Raw genomic sequence first — 20,501 nt, 5'->3', positions numbered from 1 at the left:
ATCTCAAATCCCAAAAATATCCTTCCCTCTGTCCTAAAGCCCAAAACCATCCTTCCCTCTGTCCTAAACCCCCAAAACATCCTTCTCTCTGTCCCAGAACCCAGAAACATCCTTCTCTTGGTCCCAAACCCCAAAAGCATCTTTCTTTCAGTCCCAAACCCCAAAAGCATCCTTCTCTCAGCCCCAAACCCAAAAAACATCCTTCTCTCAATCTCAAACCCCAAAAATATCCTTCCCTCTGTCCTAAACCCCCAAAACATCCTTCTCTCTGTCCCAGAACCCAGAAATATCCTTCTCTTGGTCCCAAACCCCAAAAGCATCTTTCTTTCAGTCCCAAACCCCAAAACATCCTTCTCTTGGTCCCACACCCCAAAAACATCCTTCCCTCAGCCCCAAACCCCAAAAAAATCCTTTCCTCCACCCCAAACCCCAAAAACATCCTTCCCTCCACCCCAAACCCCAAAAACATCCTTCCCTCAGTCCCAGACCCCAGAAACATAGTTCTTTTGGTCTCAAACCCCAAAAACATCCTTCCCTCAGTCCCAAATCCCAAAAACATCCTTCTCTTGGTCCCAACCCCCAAAAAATATTCTTTCTTCTCTATCAGTCCTTAACCCCAAAACTATCCTTCTCTGTCAGTCTTAAACTCCAGAAACATCCCTCCCTCTCCATCAGTCCCAAACCCCAAAACATCATTCCCTTGGTCCCAAACCTCAAAACATCCTTCCTTCTCCATCAGTCCCAAACTCCAAAAACATGCTTCTCCCTCTGTCAGTCCCAAACTCCAGAAATATCCTTCCCTTGGTCCCAAACCCCAAAACATCCTTCTCTGTCAGTCCCAAACTCCAGAAACATCTTTGCCTGTCCCAAGCCCCACAAACATCCTTCTATTGGTCCCAAACCCCCAAAACATCCTTCTATTGGTCCCAAACTCCAAAAACATCCTTGCCTCTGTCCCAAACTCCAAAAACATCCTTCTGTTGGTCCCAAACCCCAAAACCATCCTTCTATTGGTCCCAAGCTCCAAAAATATCCTTTCCTCTCCATCAGTCCCAAACCCCCAAGACAGCCCTCCCTCTCCATCAGTCCCAAACCCCAAAAACATCCTTCCCTCCATCCCAAACCCCAAAAGGTCCCTCTTAAGTACTGTGTTAAATATAGTTTTAGGTTATAACAAAACGTTAAAATAGAAATTGTGCTATGTAGGATACTTTTTTTAAAGAAAGGACTCGCAGTAAGATAGCAGCCACAGGACATCTGAATCTTTCAGAGAAAAAGAATTTATTGCCCCATTATCAGAAAAATTAACTTCTTCCCACCTCGAAGGTGCTGTTAGGATTTGGAGGAAGAAGCTGACACTGCCCAGACAGAATCCTGTGTTTGAATGGAATTTATGCATCATGGACGAGGTGTATGAATATGCAACAGGCTGTTGCTTTTAAGGGTTAATCCTCTGTTAACGTGGCTCCTTTTTCGGGCTCGTGCTGCCCAGAAAGAGGTACCTGGACATCCATAACTCTTTGTTTTTATGGTCTCATATTGTCCAGATTATCATTACTCTAATTGTATTGCTATTTTTATAACCATTTTATTACTATTAAACTTTAAAAAAATTTAAAAGCAAGCGACTGGCGTTTTTCACACCTGGGATCCCAAATGCCACCCCTGCCTTTGGCACCCCCTGTTCGTCCCTTCCTCCCGCTCTGGCCCCAGGAGCTGTCACCTGCAGCTGACCCAGGATCCGTTGTTATCTGATGCCAGAGGCAGCAGCAGAACAAAGGCGAGGAGGAATTGCGCCGGAGCCAAGGTAAAGTACAGAACGTGCCCCAAACTGCTGCATCCGGTGGCAATCCCGGACCTTACCCCCCTCGACAAAGATCGCTCAGATTTCAGGGAATTAAAGCCATTAACCCTTTGGAGCAGGGATCATTACTCAACACATGTTTCTGTGACAGCCAGCACAATGCAGGGCTGACCTGCTGGCAGCTAAACAGTGCGAGTGTTAAATAATAATTAAGCTGCCTCGAAGTTAAACAGACACCCAGCACAAAGGGGCACTGTGCTGCAGGGCCGTCCGAGCTCAAACCTGCAGGAAGGTGCCTCCAGAATAAAATATTTGGATTAGGCAAACCAAAAGGGTGCTTAGGAAGGGATTGAAGGCTCTGGCACAAGGCAGCAGGAAAAACGGGACAGCAGGTGACACCTGTGGGCAGGTGAGGGCTGCTGGAGCAGGGTCCCAGCCTGGCATGTGGGACTGTGAGCAGCCCTAAAGCAGTGAGAGCTGCAAAGGTGCTGCAGCGCTCCCAGGAGCAGCTGGAGGTGGGAATCCCCCAGCAGCATGGAGGGAAGGAGCAGCAAATCCACCTCAGTGCCACAGAGCACCCCTGAATAAAAGACATTAAAGAATTAAAACATGGGAGAGCTGCAGCCATGATATTGTCTGAAAAATCCCTTTGCCAGGATTTTTCTCCTGAGAAGCTGAGAGGCCTCAGGAACGGAATGTAAACAATGGTTATCTGCTGCTGTGGAATGCAACAGGTGCATCTGTGATTGGTCTCATGTGGTTGTTTTTAATTAATGGCCAATCACAGTCCGGCTGTCTCAGACTCTCTGGTCAGTCACAAGATTTTATTGTCATTCCTTTCCTTTCCTTGCAAGCCTTCTGATGAAATCCTTTCTTCTATTCTTTTAGTATATATATACTAAAAATATATATATAAATATATATATTTAAAATATAGATATAAAAATATATATAAATATATATATTTATATTAATTCAAATATATATTAATATATATTTTAAATATATAGAAAATCTATATATAAATATAGATTTTTTAATTTAAATATATATTTATATATATATATTTCGTATACATATAATATATATAAAATATATATTATATATTCTTTAGTTTTAATAGATCATTTTCTTTTCATGTAATATATACCATAAAATAATAAATCAGCCTCCTGACGCACGGGAGTCAAGATTCTCATCTCTTCCCTCGTCCTGTGAGCACCAGCACCGAGGGCAGTGCCAGGGGCTCTCCGGCAGAGCCTGCAGACAGAGCCAGCTCCATCCTGCCAGACCCAGCAGCCCAGCCCCAGGCCAGGGCTGCCCTGCCAGATCCGCGCTGGGAAGAACCAGGAGGTGTTTCCCAACCTTGTGCCACGCTCTGGGAGCCATGGGAAAATGTTCTGTCCTGACCTATCTGCAGAAAGCCAAGTTTGCTTTGTAGGTTTTTTTGTTTTGTTTTGTTTTTTTTTTTAATTACCAACAGAGCTGAGCCCATCCCCAGCTCCCAGGAAACTTTTCTACCCCGGGGAATGTGGCAGCAGCTCTCTGGCCACAGAGAGAGGCACAGCTTTCCCAGGCATTGTCCTGGGGAGGGCTGTGAGAAGATCAGAGAAAAGAATGAGAAACAATTCTTATCTTGCTGCACCTGTTATTGTGAACAGGTAAAATGTGCTATGGAGATCTGTTTACCAAAGGGTGGTTGCTGAATTAGCCAATGGTGATGGTGTTTGGATTGGAGGATCAATTATATCCAGCTGTGTCTATAAAAGCAATGGGTTTTTTAATAGGAATAGAATAATATGATAAGAATAATAAAGTAATGGATCAGCCTACTGTGGATCATAGAGTCAATGCTGATTATTACCTGGTTGGGAGTCTGTGGTAACCACATATCCTCTGAACAGACAGAGACACAGCTCTCCCAGGAAAATCCTGGGAAGCTGTGGGAAACTTAGAGGAAAGAATTAAAACAATTATTATCTCCCTTTCTGTAACTGCTGTTTATAGGTATGGCTCTCCAGAGTGTGCTATTCACAGCTCACCAGTGGGGTGAGCGGTTTTCACTTTGACACCAATCAGGTCTCCGCTCAGCAAGTCCGGCTATAAAAGTTGCACCTTTTCCTAATAAACTGTTGTCCTGGATTGCCAAGGGAATTGGATTCTATTTGCCATCTGTATGGCAGCTGTCTCCTGTTCAGTGGGCAGTTTTGCTTATCTCTTCCACACCCACTCCTCCCTCCGGGAGGGATAATAATATTATATTATAATAATAATTATCTGCTGATATTATAATAATAATTATCTGCTGATAACAGCTATTGGATGTCACTGCATGGCTGATAAGAACTACAGCATCCCATTGGGAGATGTGAGCCCAGGGAGGAGCCAAGCATTCCTACCCGGATAGAATCTGGAGATTCTGGAACACCAGCACGGCTCCTGCACTGGATTGCCCAGAGGAACAGCAGCTGCCTCTTCCCTGGATCTCCAGAGGCAGAGACTGCACCTTTCTGCAGGATCCCTGCTCCAGCAGAACCACCCCCTGGCACTGCAGGAGGGCTGAGCCACAATTCCAATGGCACTGCTGCCAGCACCCTGACCCACAGGGTGTCAGGCTGGGTTCTGACTCTGGCAGTGTTGGTTTAGTTCACTGCATTGTTTATTTTATCTTTTTATTTTCTTCCCTAGTAAAGAACCTCTATCTCCAGAGAAAGTTTGGCCTCATTCAGATCCATAACACCCCCTACATCTCCTCACCTTCATCGTAGTGCCGCCTGGCCTCCGTGCCCGGCTTGGCCCTGGGCACGCCGTGGTACAGCCCCTCGCCAACAAAATCCGTGTAGAACAGCATGAAGGTCATCAGGGCCATCCAGCTGCACAGCTCGGCCACGAAGAGCCTCCGGATGACCCTGGGGATGCGGCAGTAGAGGCCGTGCAGCCGCGGCAGCAGCAGGCACAGCTTCCTCCCCGCCTGCAGCACCCGCCGGCCCTGCAGCAGGCACGGCCCTCGCGCCGCCCGCCAGCAGCAGCAGCAGCACCACAGGGACGCCTTCGGTGGCTTTGGTGGCTTTGGGGACACCTCCTTGAGCGCCGGCCCGTCCAGGAGATCCCCCTGCGTGGCCGCCTCCTCTGTCACAAACAGCGTGGCCAGCACACAGCCGAGGAAGATGAGGGCCAGCAGGGTGAAGAGGCAGCTCTGCTGGCTGCCCAGGTAGGGCGCCAGGAAGGCCCAGTCGATGGCGGGCAGCAGGTATCCAATGCAGCCCCCCAGGCTGACCATGAAGGCGTACATGGAGAAGGCCTGGCGGCAGTTGTCCGGCTCCTGGAAGAGGTCAGAGAGCAGGGCCTCCAGAGGGGTGAAGCACACCTGGCCGCAGAAATCCAGCAGGCCGATGCCCACGATGAGGAAGGCGATCTCCAGGGGCCGGGGGTTGAGGGCACACAGGCTGGCCAGGCTGCTGGCGTGGGGGATGACAAAAAGGCTGAGCAGCACGCCCAGGCACAGGGCCCAGATGAAAGGTCTCCTGCGGCCGTAGCTGCTGTGCCAGTGGTCGCTGGCCGAGCCGATGAGAGGCACAAAAAGCAGCCCAAGCACGGGGCCTATCCCTGGGAAAGAGACACGGGGTGTTACAGGGACACAGCTGCTCTGTGTGCACTCCTAAAAGGGGTGTTTTGTCGGTTTGGGAGGTTGCAGTGGGTCACAGCCCCTCTGCCTGCCCTCCAGACTGCAAGGTTCAACAAAAAAACCAGAAACATCCTTCCCTGTAGCCATTATATTTTCTGAAAAAGCCCTTTCCTTAGGATTTTTTTCTCCTGAGAAGCTGAGAGGCCTCAGGAACAAAATGTAAACAATGGTTATCTGTTGCTGTGGAATGCAACAGGTGGATCTGTGATTTGCCATTAATTAGAAACAACTACATTGGCCATTAATTAGAAACAACCGCATGAGACCAATCACGGATCTACCTGTTGCATTCTGTGATTGGCCATTAATTAGAAACAAACTGCATGAGACCGATAATTAGAAACAACTACATAAGACCAATCACAGATGCACCTGTTGCGTTCCACAGCAGCAAGTAAATCATTGCTTACATTTTGTTCCTCAGGCCTCTCAGCTTTTCAGGAGGAAAAATCCTAAAGAAAGGATTTTTCAGAAAACATCATGGCTACACTTCCCTCTGTCCCAAACCTCAAAATACCTTTTCCTCTCCACCAGCCTTACCCCCAAACCATCCCTCCCTCAGAGAGGCAACAAAATCTCCCTCAGAGAGGTGACAAAAGCTGCCTACCCAAAACCATGGTCATGAACTTCTCCTCCACGCCCACCTCCAGCAGCAGCGGCGGCACGTAGGTGATGCCAGCGGCCAGGCACACCTCCAGCCCGAAGGTGAGCGAGTTGACCAGCAGCAGCTGGGTCCTGCGGCTCTGCAAGGACATGCTGTCCCCAGCCCGGCCCCTCAGTGCCCCAGGGCTGTGTCCTGCCAGCTGCAGAGCTCCCAGGGATGCCCCCAGGCAAGGATTGGAGCTTCCCGTGCCGGGCTGCTGGGGAGATGCTGCTTCCCATTTTATCAACGGCGAAGGAACCGTCTCTTCCTCTTCTGGTGAGGGATCCACTGCAGGCTGCCCCTCCTGCTCACAGGCTGGGGTCTGTGGGGAGAGAGTTAAACACATCTCAGGTTTATCTCCAAGGGTTTGTGGGGTAAAACCATGGATGTGTCACTGCTGAAAGGGACAGTCCCCATCCCAACAGGCTGGGGAGGGCCCAGGGGAGGTGGAAGGATGAAAACTCCATCCCTGCCAGGTTTGTCCCCAAGGGTTTGTGGGGATGTGTCACCATTGAAAGGGACAGTCCCCATCCCAGCAGGCTGGGGAGGGCCCAGGAGAGGTAGAAGGATGAAAACTCCATCCCTGGAAGATGGAAAGCTCCATCTCAGGTTTATCTCCGAGGGTTTGTGGGGTAAAACCAGGGACCACACTGGTTATGTGTCACTGCTGAAAGGGACAGTCCCCATCCCAACAGGCTGGGGAGGGGCTGGGAGAGGTAGAAGGATGAAAACTCCATCCCTGCCAGGTTTATCTCCAAGGGTTTGTGGGGATGTGTCACCACTGAAAAGGGCAGTCCCCATCCCAGCAGGGTGAGGAGGGACTGGGAGAGGTGGAAGGATGAAAGCTCCATCCCTGGCAGGTTTGTCCCCAAGGGTTTGTGAGACAGGTGAGACAGAGTCTGGGAAAACCCAATCCTGCCCTGGAGGATCGATGACCTCTCTGTCCTGTCTGGGCACCTCGTGCAGATGGCAGAGACATAAAGGATTTGGGGTCTCCTCTCACAGGGAAATCACTCAAGAGCCCTCCAGGGATCAGGGAGTGCCTGCAGCCACACAGGGTCATCCCCAGAGGCCACCACAGCCCTGCCTGGTGACCAGGACACCCCTGTGCTGCTCCCAGGCTCCCATCTCCAAATCCACGGCTTTATTTTTAAAAAACCCAAATCATCTCCAAACCCACGGCTCTCTGATTTGTTTTTAAAGCTTCCAAACCCAATTTTTGCTGCCCTTTCCCTGCAGAGAAGCAGCAGATCAGCTCCCAGAGGCTGCCTCACCTGGCAGCCAGGTAGGGGGCGGGTCCAGGGCAGGAACAAAGCTTTGCTGGACAAAGGAGAGGCTGAAGCCAGGGGAAAAAACCAACTCCAAATCCCATCCCTGCCTGGTGACCAGGACACCCCTGTGCAGGTTCCAGGCTCTGAGAAAAGTGATTTCACCCAAATCCCATCCCTGCCTGGTGACCAGGACACCTCTGTGCTGCTCCCAGGCTCTGGGGGAGCTGATTTCACCCAAATCCCATCCCCAGCCCCAGGATGGGGCACAGAGAACATTCAGTGCCTCCGTGGAGTTTCACAAACAAACCTGACCCACTTTAGCCTCATCTAAGAGCAAACGGCAATTATCTTACTCATTAGACTGAGTCATTTATTTGCCCTGTAACTGCTCCCTTCTCTCCAGAGGGGAGAGGCCACGGGATGGGGACAGGGACAGAAACCCCCCAAGCTCCCCAGCACCCAGCCCAGCAAAATTTGCTAAAAACACCTCGGGGAGGTGAGGTCAGTGCTCCCCGAGCCCTCCAAAACCACACAGGTGTGCGCAGGCAGGTACACCAGGGAGAGTTCTGTCACTTTTCTCTCTCTCCTTGTGTCAGGGGAGGCTGGCAGCGTGGGGTGAGGCTCAGCCATCACTCCATCACTCTCTCTCTGTGGAGAAATGCCAATCCTGAGCTCAGGCTGCCAGTGCCACTCAATAAATAACAATTATTGTCCTCTGGGGACCGTTCACTCCCCTCAACTGTCACAGAGATCCCTCCTTTCAACACTGAAACGCCTTGCCCGAGGTCAAACAGCAAACAGAGGGGGAATGGTTTTGTTTTAATCACCAGAGGCAGCTTCAAAGGCAGCCCGGGCCGGGCTGAGCATCCCTCCAGCCCACCTTGCTCAGATGTGGCTCCACACAGGATGTGTCAGGGGGGAGCCCAGCTGCAGCCCAGCCCCACGATGAGGAATTTCAGCTCCAGCAGCTCCCAGAGTCACAAGGAAAAATGAACCGAGGCACTCAGACCTAAATGGGGATGTGATGCCCACTGCCTGCTGTGCTCTGGGTGTGGAGAGCTCGGACAGGGGGAGTTATCCCAAAAGAAACCCCAAACATCAAGTGAGAGATGCCTCACACCGATTAAAAATTGGGGTTTTTTTCCCTTTTGCTGCTGTGACAGAGCTCTGGGGAGGCAGCAGGGATCTGTCCACCTGCCTGAGAGTTCCAGTGTGGAGGCAGAGCTGGATTTCTTATCTGCAGGTAGGAACAGAGCTCTCCTCCCCCTCCACACCCTTCGAGGAGAAAACAAATCCCTGAAGCAACAATCACCAACAGCCAGAGATGAGAAATCCCAACTGCAGCACGTGATGAACTTCATCCCAACACCATTCATCCCTCTTTTAATTTTTTTTTTTTTAATTTTCCACAGAATAGAGACAGGGAAATGTGCTGGGTGGGGAAATCACCTGAATTGCTGATTTGGGAGGGCAGGGGCTGGGAAAAGGAGATTTGGGGGGCTCAGGGAGCCAGGACTCACCTGCAGGTGGTTGATTTGGGAGGACAGGGGCTGGGAAACGGAGATTTGGGAGGTTTGGGAGGCCCGGGGAGCCAGGACTCACCTGCAGGTGCTCCCTGCAGCCCAGCCCAGGCTCTCAGCAGAAGCTGCTGCAGTGCTGGCAGGGCAGCAGAGGTGGAACCCAGCACAGGTTTGGTTCCAGGGCCCTCCCTCTGCGCTGATAACAGCACTGTTATTGTCACCGTGCCACTCCTGTGCCCCAGCCCCTCGCTGAGGCTGAGCAAACACTGCTGGCAACCCCTCAAAGGTGCTGCCCTGAGGAAACCCCAGCTCTGGGCTCGCACCTGAATTTTGCCATTAAAAAAAAAAAAACAACACCTGAAATTCACATGTATCACCCTCCTTTGCTGATCTGCTGGTGTTTCAGCAGCGATTTAGGACGTGGGGTTGGTATTTTGTTTTTAAAGGCAGCAAGATGTCCCTGCAGCTTTGCTGGCCCTGCAGTGACAGCCCCAGCAGCAGCAAGACAAAACACCCTCTCCTCAAACCCCCAATCCAACCTTTCCCAGGGGAATTTGTGGACTTTGCAGCTGGAAGGAGTCAGGAAAATCCATCCCCAGCTGGGACACCCTGGTGGAACAGCAGCATTGCCCATCCCAGAGGGGATCTGGGGACCTTCCCCAGCCCCATGGGGACAGCTGGTGCAGTGGCAGTGGCACTTCTCGCCCTCCAGCCTCATTTCCCCAAATCCCCACAGCAGGAACAGGGTTTGTCCTTTCCTCCTCAAGGAGCACCTTGAGCAGTTCCCAAAAAGGGATTTTTTTGAGGTTTCCTGCACTTGGGAGCAGAAGGGAGCCACATGTGGGGCTGTCCCACAGCTGCTCGCAGAGCTGGCGTGCCTTGGGACAGACATCAGCTGCTGCTGCTCCTCTTCCCTCCCCTGGGACAGACAAACATCTCAAACTCGGGGTTTCTTCTAAAAAACCCCAAACATCTCCAAAGCCATGGCTTTCTTCTGAAAAACCCAAACCATCTCCAAACCCATGGCTTTCTTCTGAAAAACCCAAACCATCTCCAAAGCCATGGCTTTCTTTAAAAAACCCAAACCATCTCCAGACCCACAGCTCTCTTTTAAAAAATCCAAACATCTCCAAAGCCATGGCTCTCTGGTTTGCTTTTAAAAAACCCAAATAATCTCCAAAGCCATGGCTTTCTTCAAAAAACCCAAACCATCTCAAACTCATAGTTTTCTTTCAAAAAACCCAAACATCTCCAAAGCCATGGCTCTATTTTAAAAAACTCAAACCATCTCCAAAGCCATGGCTCTCTTTTAAAAAAGCCCAAAATCTCCAAAGCCATGGCTCTCTTTTAAAAAACTCAAACCATCTCCAAAGCCATGGCTCTCTTTTAAAAAGCCCAAACATCTCCAAAGCCATGGCTCTCTTTTAAAAACCCAAACCATCTCAAACCCACAGTTTTCTTTCAAAAAATCCAAACATCTCCAAACCTATGGCTCTCTTTTAAAAAACTCAAACCATCTCCAAACTCATAGCTTTCTTTTAAAAAACCCAAACCATCTCAAAGCCATGTTTCTCTTTTTAAAAACCCCAAAATCTCCAAACCCATGGCTCTCTGGTGTGCTTTTAAAGCTTCCAAACCCATTTTCCCCTGCCCTTTCCCTGCAGAGATCAGCAGATCAGCTGCCTCACCTGGCAGCCAGGTAGGAGGGCGGGTCCAGGGCAGGAGCAAAGCTTTGCTGGACAAAGGCAGAGAAGAAGATGAAGCCAGGGAAGATTTTAGGAAAAAAACCAACCCCAAACACCTGGAAAAGGTGGATGTGCTGGGCATTGATGGACACACACAAAAGAAACCTTTCCTCTGCCTAAATCTTCCCAACACAGGGAAATTACATCTCAGCAGAGCTTAGAGTGAAGAGTGATTTTAAAAATAAAATGTGGGTGTACTTACCTGGCAGAGAAAAACTCATTTATTCCTGGGAGAATCCATGTCCTGCTACTCCATAATCTCTGCTACTGGTGCAGAGGGACCAAGGGATGATGCTGGATGTGGCTTTGTAGGCTTTGATGTGCAGTGGTTGTGCAGCCCAACAAACAGCAGCGACCAGGCAGCAGGGAATTTGGTTCAGGGTGAGGATGCTGAGGCACTGGAACAGGTTTCCCAGAGAAAATGTGGCTGCTCCATTCCTGCAAGTGTCCAAGCCCAGTTTGCAGCAGCCAGGGATAGTGGAAGGTGTCCCTGCATGTGAACAAAATGAGATTTAAGATCCTTCCCAACCCCCAAACCATTTGATAATTTTGTTATTGTTGAAGATTGCAATGCAAGATGTTTTCAATTACCATCTGTATGCCAAGTGGGCAGTTTGCCTTATCTCTCTCTTTGAGTGACCACATTCACACCTCCCTCAGAAGGGGACACCTGCTGATAACAGACTATTGGATGTCACTGCATGGCTGATAAGAACTACAGCATCCCATTGGGAGATGTGAGCCCAGAGGGAGGAGCCAAGCATTGCTACCCGGATATAATCTGGAGATTCTGGAACACCAGCACGGCTTCTGCACTGGATTGCCCAGAGGAACAGCAGCTGCCTCTTGCCCTGGATCTCCAGAGGCAGAGACTGCACCTTTCTCCAGGATCCCTGCTCCAGCAGAACCACCCCTGACACTGCAGGAGGGCTGAGCCACAATTCCAATGGGACTGCTGCCAGCACCCTGATCCACAGGGTGTCAGCTTGGGTTCTGACTCTGCCAGTGTTGGTTTGGTTACTGCATTATTTATTTTATAATTTTTTTCCCTTTCCCTATTAAAGAACTGTTGTTTCCTGCTCCCACATTTTTGCCTAAGAGCCCCTTAATTTAAAATTTACAGCAATTCAGAGGGGTGGGGAGGGTTCACATTCTCCATTTCAGGGGAGCCTCCTGCCTTCCTTAGCAGACTCCTGTCTTTCCAAACCAAGACCATTATTAATTATTTCTGCCCTGTCCGGGCTGCTTTATTCCCATAGGAAAGGAAATCCCTTGGCTGAGGTGGGACTGCTCCAGCCCAGGTGATTCACTCCTCACCCTCCCTGCCCAGGTTTGGCACCCAGAGACAGGGGCAGGCAAACAGCTCCCACTCACAACCCCACCATTCCATTTCCAACCTCCTGAGGGGCTCTTTATGAATTCCCTGAAGCCCTTTGGAAGAAAGGGTGGCAGAGAGCTCCAGGGGGAGAGAGCTCAGGAGCAGCCAGGGCCTTTCACAGCTATCAGTGTCCATTCAGTGCTGCTGAATGGGAAATGCACCATGGAGAATAGCTCTGGCAGGCTCCTGGCATGGAATGGAACACTCACCTGACCTCTCCTGACCCCGTCCCCGGCCCTCCTCCCCTCCCAAATCTCCTTGACCCCATTCACAGCTCGGGGAGGGGATGGATTCGGGCTCTGGGAATTAACCCCGCGTTTCCTTTGAGCCCCGGGGCTCCATTCTTGGGGACAGAGCAGCAGCAGCAGCCTGGAAATCCCCTCCAGAGCAGGGTTTGGGATTCCCTCCCTTGTCTCCCAGGGCAGGGCCCGGCAGCCAGGATCCCTCAGGCCACGGGGGTCACAAAGGGCCATTCCTGGTGGCAGCTCCAGCCTCCCCAGGGACACCCCTGGATTTGGGGGACGGCTCCACTCTCCCGCCTCACTGGAACCTCTGCACCCCCACACAAGGGGATCCTGCTGCTTCCAGGGCTAAAACCCTGAGCCCTTTAGGGCACAGAGGGTTCCCTGGCACAGGCACACAGCTGAGGGCATCTCCCTTTGGGAATGCACAGCCCAGGGGGAATGCTGGCAGGCTGGAGGGAGCTCTGTCCTGCCCTTCACCCTCAGATCTCACACTTGAAGGATGTCCTAAGCTCATCCCAGAGCCTCTGTGCCTGCACCCTCCTGTGGCACAGGAACTGCTCCTGCCAGGAGCCTTCCTCCCAGCAAAGAGCAGCCAGCTCCAGCCAGGCCTCATCCTCCTCCTCATCCTCCTCCTCCTCCTTCAAACAGAGCCCTCTGAGCCTGAGGGGGTCACTGGCTCAGCAGAGGCCAGGCTGGCACTGCTGGAGCTCTCTGGGGCACAGACACGAGCCCAGGGCCACAGCAGGGCTGTGCCAGGGCCAGCAGCTCCCTGCTCCTGGCTGGGCTTTGCCCTTGGGCTGCATCCATGCCAGGGGCAGGGGCAGGAGATGGGCACAGCTGGAACTGGGAACAGCTGGAATGGGAACAGCTGGAGATGAGCACAGCTGGAACTGGGAATAATGGAGGTGGGAACAGCTGGAACTGGGAACAGCTTGAACTGGGCATAACTGGAGTGGGAACAACTGGAGTGGGAACAACTGGAGCTGGGAACAACTGGAGCTGGGCACTGTTGGAGCTGGGCACTGCTGGAGATGGGCACAGCTGGAGAACTGGAGATGGGCACTGCTGGAGATGGGCACAGCTGGAACTGAGCTGAACTGGAACTGGGAACAGCTGGAGCTGGGCACCCCGAGTCCTGCAGCCAGCAGGGCCAGGGCTGCTGGGATGAGCCTCAGCCTCACCTCATCCCACCTCATGAGGAGCTCCCCAAAGCTGAGTTCAGGTCAGGGCTGCTGGGCTGAAAAGCTTCAGTAAAGCCCAGCTCAGCTGCACAGGGATCTCCAGCCTGGGCTGGGATTTGTGCTGGTGCACAGCAGGGTCTGGCAGCATTGTACCCACTCAGGACTGGCATCTCCTCACCAAATCCATCAAGCAAAACCTCCCAGGCTCCTCGGCACCCCCAAAATCAGCAGCATTTCAGCTCTGAGAGGCTCAGCCCTCGTGGTCACGCTCCCCTGCGCCGGCGTCAGGGCTGCTGCAGCAGCTCCAGCCCTCAGACAAGCTTGGCTGACTGCACAGCAGAGCCCCAGCTTTGTTGTGCTGCTGCACGACCCCAGCTCTTGCTTTTATTCATGAGAGGAGCCCCCGTTCCGGAGCAGGAGGGGAAATGAGATGATCTCTGCTTCTGCTTTTCACTCATTTCTGCCGCTTAAAGACTGTGCCCATCACCCCTGGCACTTGATCCAAACCAACCTCTCCCCCCACAGGCCTTTCTTCTCTGCTTATTATGATTTTTTTTCTTTTTTTTTTTCAAGCAGAAGAATCAAAATGTAAATTAAACTGGAAAGGGGGAAAAAACCAGCCCCCTCCAGGTGCCCCCTTCTCCTCAGAGTGGGGACGGGCACAGATTATATCCAGCACCACATGACCAGGGCCTGTATTTATGTGTCAGAGTGTGAAACCCACCCTGCTGAGCTGCCTTTTCTCTGCCTGGGGCTGGGGGCTTCTGCTCTGCGTCTCCTCCAGCAGCCCCACAAAGGGGATTAAGGAGAGCCCCTCAGCCCTGCAGAGTAATCCATCAAATTATCCCTTGTTGGCGTTGCTGTCCTCTTCAGGGGAAAGAAAAAAAAAAAAGAAGAAGAAAAAGCCCTCCAAAAGCTTTTAAAAGCACTGAAATTACACTTGAGCCTGAAACACTCCACCCAGCTGCTGGAGCCCCCAGCACAATGGGCTGGTTGTGAAGGGGATCCAGGCAAGTGAGGAGCAAGGAAAAAGAGATGGACACTTAAAAAGGGCAGCGGCCTCCCCAGGGCTGCAACCCCAACAGGTGCCTCAGACCTCCCCTTCCCCAGAGCCCGCAGCTAAATATGAAATTTTTCATCTAAATATTTTAAACTGGGAGCTGCTCTGAGATCTCCTGGTGCCCCCAGCCATCTGCAGCTGATCCAGCCCTGCAAGGCTGGCTGGGCACCCCAGCAACCACTGAGAGGGAATTTGGGGTTTCAGACCCTGCAAGGCTGGCTGGGCACCCCAGCAACCACTGAGAGGGAATTTGGGGTGCTGGGATGGGTTTGCTGAGCCCTGATGGCCCCGTGGATGCAGCCTCAGAAGAGGTGAGCCCCCAACAAACTGGGGCTGGGATCACAAACTGGGATCACAAACTGGGATCACAAACTCAGATCCCAAATAGGGATCACAGAGTGCTTACCCCAACAAACTGGAGCTGGGATCACAAACTGGGATCACCACAACAGAATGGAGCTGGGAATCACAAACAGGGATCACAATCAAGGATCACAAACCGGGATCACAAACAGGGATCGCCCAGTGCTTCTTATCCCAACAAGCTGGAGCTGGGATCACAAACAGGGATCACAAACTCAGATCCCAAATAGGGGTCACAGAGTGCTTACCCCAACAAGCTGGAGCTGGGATCACAAACAGGGATCACAAACAGGGATCACAGAGTGCTTACCCCAACAAACTGGAACGGGGAATCACAAACTCAAGTCACAAACTCAGATCCCAAATAGGGGTCACAAGAGTGCTTACCCCAACAAGCTGGAGCTGGGATCACAAACAGGGATCAGAAACTGGGATCAAAAACAGGGATCACAAACTGGGGTCACAAACTGGGGCCACCCCAACAAACTGCAACTGGGATTAACAGGGGTCACCAAGTGCCTACCCCAACAAACTGGAGCTGGGATCACAAAGTGGGATCACAAACAGGGGTCACAGAGTGCTTACCCCAACAAGCTAGGCCAAGAGAAGAGCAGGGCTGGTGGCACTCAGAGCACCCCCGTGGCCCCAGGGGCCAGCTCAGCACCGAGCACCCCGACACAAAACCCCTGAGTTAAAAAACCGCCAGTGCTGAGTGAGACAGAAGCATTTCCCCATCTGCCACGGGGAGCAGCCAGCAGCCCTCAGTGCTCTGCTCTTGTGAGCCCTCCTGTCTGCTCACATGGCTGGGAAAATGGGAAGTGAAACTGGAACGTGGTGTTTGCAGCCGGAGCAGAAGTGCTGTGTGAGGGGACAGCTGACCCCTCTGCAGGCAGCTCTGGCTCCAGACAGCTCCAGGAGCTCTGCCACATCACTTCTGGCTTTATCTGGAAAATGACAGTCACAGGGCCAGCCAGAGCAGTCTCAGGAGTGGCTTTGGGGTGGGAAGGACAGTCCTGGTGTCTGAGCAAAACCCAGGGGGCTTTCGAGCAAAAACTGTCAGGGGAAGGACAGTTCTGGTGTCAGAGCAAAGCACACGAGGCTGCAAATCCAAGCCCTGAGCAGCTCAGGAGCAAATGGGGGAGTTTCAGGAGGGATGAGGGGTGTCCCTGACCCCAAACTGTGCCCACACAGGGGGTCAGACAAATTTCACCCCAGCAGGAGCCACCAGCACCCAAAACTGAACTCCAGCCATCCCATCCTGCTTTTGCCAGGAGCTTTTTCCTCAGGGAAAAAAGGAACAACCCAAACCCACACATGCTCCAGACACACACCTCCAGGAGCCACCAGCACCCAAAACTGAACTCCAAAACTGAACTCCAGCCATCCCATCCTGCTTTTGCCAGGAGCTTTTTTCCTCAGGAAAAAAAAGGGAATAACCCAAACTCCACACATGCTCCAGACACACACCTCCAGGAGCCACCAGCACCCAAAACTGAACTCCAAAACTGAACTCCAGCCATCCCATCCTGCTTTTGCCAGGAGCTTTTTTCCTCAGGAAAAAAAAAGGGAATAACCCAAACTCCACACATGCTCCAGGCACACATTTCCAGGGGCAACCAGCACCCAAAACTGAACTCCAACATCCCTGCTTTGAACTGAGTTTTTTCCTCAGGAAAAAGAACAATCCAAACTCCACACATGCTCCAGGCACACATTTCCAGGAGCCACCAGCACCCAACGACTCAACATCCCTGCTTTGAACTGAGTTTTTTCCTCAGGAAAAAGAACAATCCAAACTCCACACATGCTCCAGGCACACATTTCCAGGAGCCACCAGCACCCAAAACTGAACTCCAGCCATCCCTGCACCCGAACTCTCTCCATCCCATCCTGCTTTGGCCAGGAGCTTTTTAACTGAGGAGAAAAAAGGGAACAACCCAAACTCCACACATCTTCCAGAACCCCTCTGGCTGCAAATTTTGGGAGCCTGACCTCGTGCTCCTCCTCAAAAGAGGCACTTGGAGCCCAGGACACACAGCCAGGGCCCTTACAGGCTGCTCAGGCCATCTCCCCAGGGCAGTTTTGTGCCCCACAGCCCCAGTTATTTGTGTCCCTGCTAACAGATCCCTCAGGCGGCCCTCTGACCTCCCCTGGCAGGTTGGGGGGGTTTCTCCCTCTCTGTTTTCTGTCTGTAAAATGAGGTCGTGGCTTTGAGGCAGACAAAAGAGCCTTTGCAGGGTGAGGAACAGCCCCAGGACAGCTGGGAGAGCAGGGCCCTGAACAGCTCCCCCGGTGCCCCTGGCATGGCAATGGGCACAGGGAACGAAGCAAAACTCTCTAAATATTTCAAACTGGGAGTCGCTGTGAGATTTCCTTGTCCCCTCACTCATTTTCACCCTCCCAGTCACCCCTCTGGCCATGGAGAGGAGTTTTTATGCCAATGTCACATCAGAGGGGGAGGTGTGCAGGCAATAATGGGAATTTTCTGGGCTGTTTTAAGGGCAAAATCCACATCTCAGAGCTGTAAAAAAAAAAGCAGTTTCACGTGCCTGGCTCTGCCCAGGCCCTGCCTCCTGCCTGCAGCACATCATCAACCCCTGGGGGTTAATGAGGGGCCTCAGATCACTGGGAGACTTTTCCTTATCATGACAGAGCAGCCACCAGGGCCTGGGCCTGAAAACGGCAGATTCCACAATTTTTTTTTTTTTTTTGGCCTGATAATTGCAAAGATAAGGGGCAATCAGATTTTTATTTCCTGAGGCAGATAAGTTTCACTGGAAGGGCTTGATGGAGAACTTAAGAAGCTTTTGGCTTTCTCCCTTCTCACTATCAGTTTAATGTGCTACGGACTCACAACATGCAGGGGTTTGACATTCACCAGAATAAATAGAGCAGTGAGGAATATCTGGAAGGGAAATTTTCCACTTCAAAAAGAAAAAAAACCCAAAACCAAAACCAAATCTAAAAATAAAAATAAAAATAAAAATACCAAGGCTCGAAGCTGCCATTTCTCCAGGAGGTGGATGGAGTGAGGCATTTTTACCACCCCCTCACTCCCCACCCAAACAGGAGCCTCACTTGTATTTTGAGGCCTGGAAAGAACATCAGCCCTAAATAAATTATTAGCTTTTTTTACTAATTAGGCATGGGGTTCAAGTTCAAAGCTGCCTGGATTTTGCAGAGCTGCTGAGGGGTTCTGTGGCACAGGGCACGAGGGGGACAGGCAGGAAGGAGCTCCGAGAGCTGAAATTTCTCCCTGTTTGTTGTTAAAAACAGGAATGGAAGTTTGTGCAGCGAGCACTGAGCAGGAACAGGATTTTCTCTCCGTGCCAGGCTGCCTCTTGCCATTGTTTGCTGGGGTAGAGTTCAGAGAGCCACAAATGAGGCCCGGAGATCTCTGATATTCCTGCAGAGCGCCCTGGGCGCACGGCCAGGGCACCTGGGGCTGGCACCCAGCACCTTCCTGGGCCACGCTGGCTGTGCCAGCACAGGGACAGCCCAAAGGCTCCGCTCTGGGAAATGGGCTTGGGCAGAGCCCTTAGGGCCTGACAGAAGGCACACACAGCGTGAATCTGTGTGCAGGGAATGGCATCTGCAGCGTGGTGCGGCTAAAGCTGACAGGCCGAGAAATGCTTATGGGGTTTTGTGGTTAGGAAATAGTTAATTTCTGATTGTGATGGTGTGAATATATTATATTAATTATATTATATGATCTTATATTATATGATATTATATTATATGATCTGATATGATCTGATCTGATATGATATGATATGATCTATGATCTGATATTATATTATATTATATTATATTATATTATATTATATTATATTATATTATATTATATATTATATAGTATGTTATATTATATAGTATATAGTTTATTTTATAGTATATTTTATAGTATATTTTATAGTATATTTTATTATCTATTATATTATTATATACTAAATTATGCTATTATACACTACATTACTCTACGCTACATCACATTACCTTTTAATTATATTTTAATTATGTTCATATTATATTATATTATATTATATTATATTATATTATATTATATTATATTATATTATATTATATTATATTATATTATATTATATTATATTATATTATATTATATTATATTATATTATATTATACACCTGTATTGTCTCATCCTTCTCACAAGATGGAAAATGGAATAAAACTTTTTAAAACACCTCTCAGCTATCCCGTCTCTGGGTCAGGAAAGGGTTTAACCCAACACTCATGCTCTGCTCTCAGCCCTGGGATGGATGGGAGGCTCTGGGGGCAGCACAAGCCCAGGTTCTCCTGCTTGGAGGATCACAAATGAAGGAGGCCCTGTGGGATCATCATCCCAACAGCACATCCTCCAGCCTGAGTGGAGGCATCTCCAGCACTGAGGCTGCAGGAATTTCCCCTGAAACAATATCCATGGGCTAGGAAGATTTAATAGCTGGGAAGTGTCCGTCCTTCCTTCCCTCCCTCCCTGCAGCCATCCCCATGTCATTCCTGAGCTCTGCTTTGGATTTGCACACTCAGAGCCTCCCCAGCTCTGTCCTAGACCTGGCTCAGTCAGTCTCCATCCAAAGCCACCCCTGCAGGCCCAGCTCAGTCATTCCCCATGGACAGCCACCCCTGCAGGCCCATTAGCTGCTCACTCGGCCTTGGCCGGGGCACAGCAGCCTTTTGTTCCAGCTGCTCCAGCCAACCCTGGCGCACGAATCGTTTGTCACCAATGTTCCCAACAGGAATTGTTTGTGTCCAACACTCCCAACAGGAATTGTCACCCACATTCCCAAACGCTCAGGAATCGTTTGTCACCAATGTTCCCAACAGGAATTGTTTGTGTCCAACACTTCAAAATGTACAGGAATTGTTTGTCACCAACATTCCCAAATGTACAGGAATGGTTTGTCACTCACTAACATTCCCAACAGGAATCATTTGTCATCAATGTTCCCAAACACTCAGGAATCGTTTGTCACCAACACACACACAGAAATTTTTTGTCACCCACATTCCCAACAGGAATCATTTGTCACCTACATTCCTAACAGGAATTGTTTGTCACAAACATTCCCAAAGGCACAAAATGGTTTGTCACCCACATTCCCGACAGGAATGATTTGTCACCAACACTCCCAAATGCACAGGAATTGTTTGTGACCCACATTCCCATCAGGACTTTTTTGTCACCACCATTCTCGAACACTCAGGAATTGTTTGTCACCTACATTCCCAACAGAAATTGTTTGTCACCAACATTCCCAACAGGAACTGTTTGTCACCAATATTCCCAACAGGAATTGTCACCCACATTCCCAACAGGAATTGTCACCCACATTCCCATCAGGAATTGTCACCCACATTCCCAAAGGCACCTCTGGAGCCCAGCAGCGGCAGTGGCCACACAAAGCCCTCCCTGTCCCTTCTGCCGGTACCTGGCACCCCCGCCCGCTGTCCCTGTCCCCTCCCTGTCCCTTTGTGCTCCAGCTCGGGGTTTATGGGCCCTGCTGACCCCCAGGGAAGAGCTCACCCCGTGACCACAACAATCCCTTATTGTCTGTGCACAGTTCCAAGGCAGAGCACGGGAATTG

The 20,501-nt window shown here is 50.7% G+C and overlaps 1 protein-coding gene across 3 annotated transcripts in view; it reads right to left on the bottom strand.

The window, feature by feature from the left end:
- The window catches only part of SLC45A3 (solute carrier family 45 member 3), a 30,458-nt gene that overhangs the window by 3,379 nt on the left and 6,578 nt on the right, over positions 1-20,501 (bottom strand). For all 3 annotated transcript variants that reach the window (XM_030965982.1, XM_030965983.1, XM_030965981.1), the window contains exons 3-5: positions 10,871-11,158; positions 6,097-6,454; positions 4,562-5,410 (exon numbers count right to left, since the gene is read on the bottom strand). In XM_030965982.1, coding sequence (XP_030821842.1) covers positions 4,562-5,410; positions 6,097-6,244 — 997 coding nt within the window. In that variant the 5' untranslated portion in view covers positions 6,245-6,454; positions 10,871-11,158. The remainder of the gene's footprint in view (positions 1-4,561; positions 5,411-6,096; positions 6,455-10,870; positions 11,159-20,501) is intronic.

The sequence above is a fragment of the Camarhynchus parvulus genome, chromosome 26 (genome assembly GCF_901933205.1).
Source record: "Camarhynchus parvulus chromosome 26, STF_HiC, whole genome shotgun sequence".
Classification (NCBI taxonomy): domain Eukaryota; kingdom Metazoa; phylum Chordata; class Aves; order Passeriformes; family Thraupidae; genus Camarhynchus; species Camarhynchus parvulus.
Note: the sequence above shows the minus strand (reverse complement) of the source record. Positions and strands in the feature narration are given on the sequence as shown.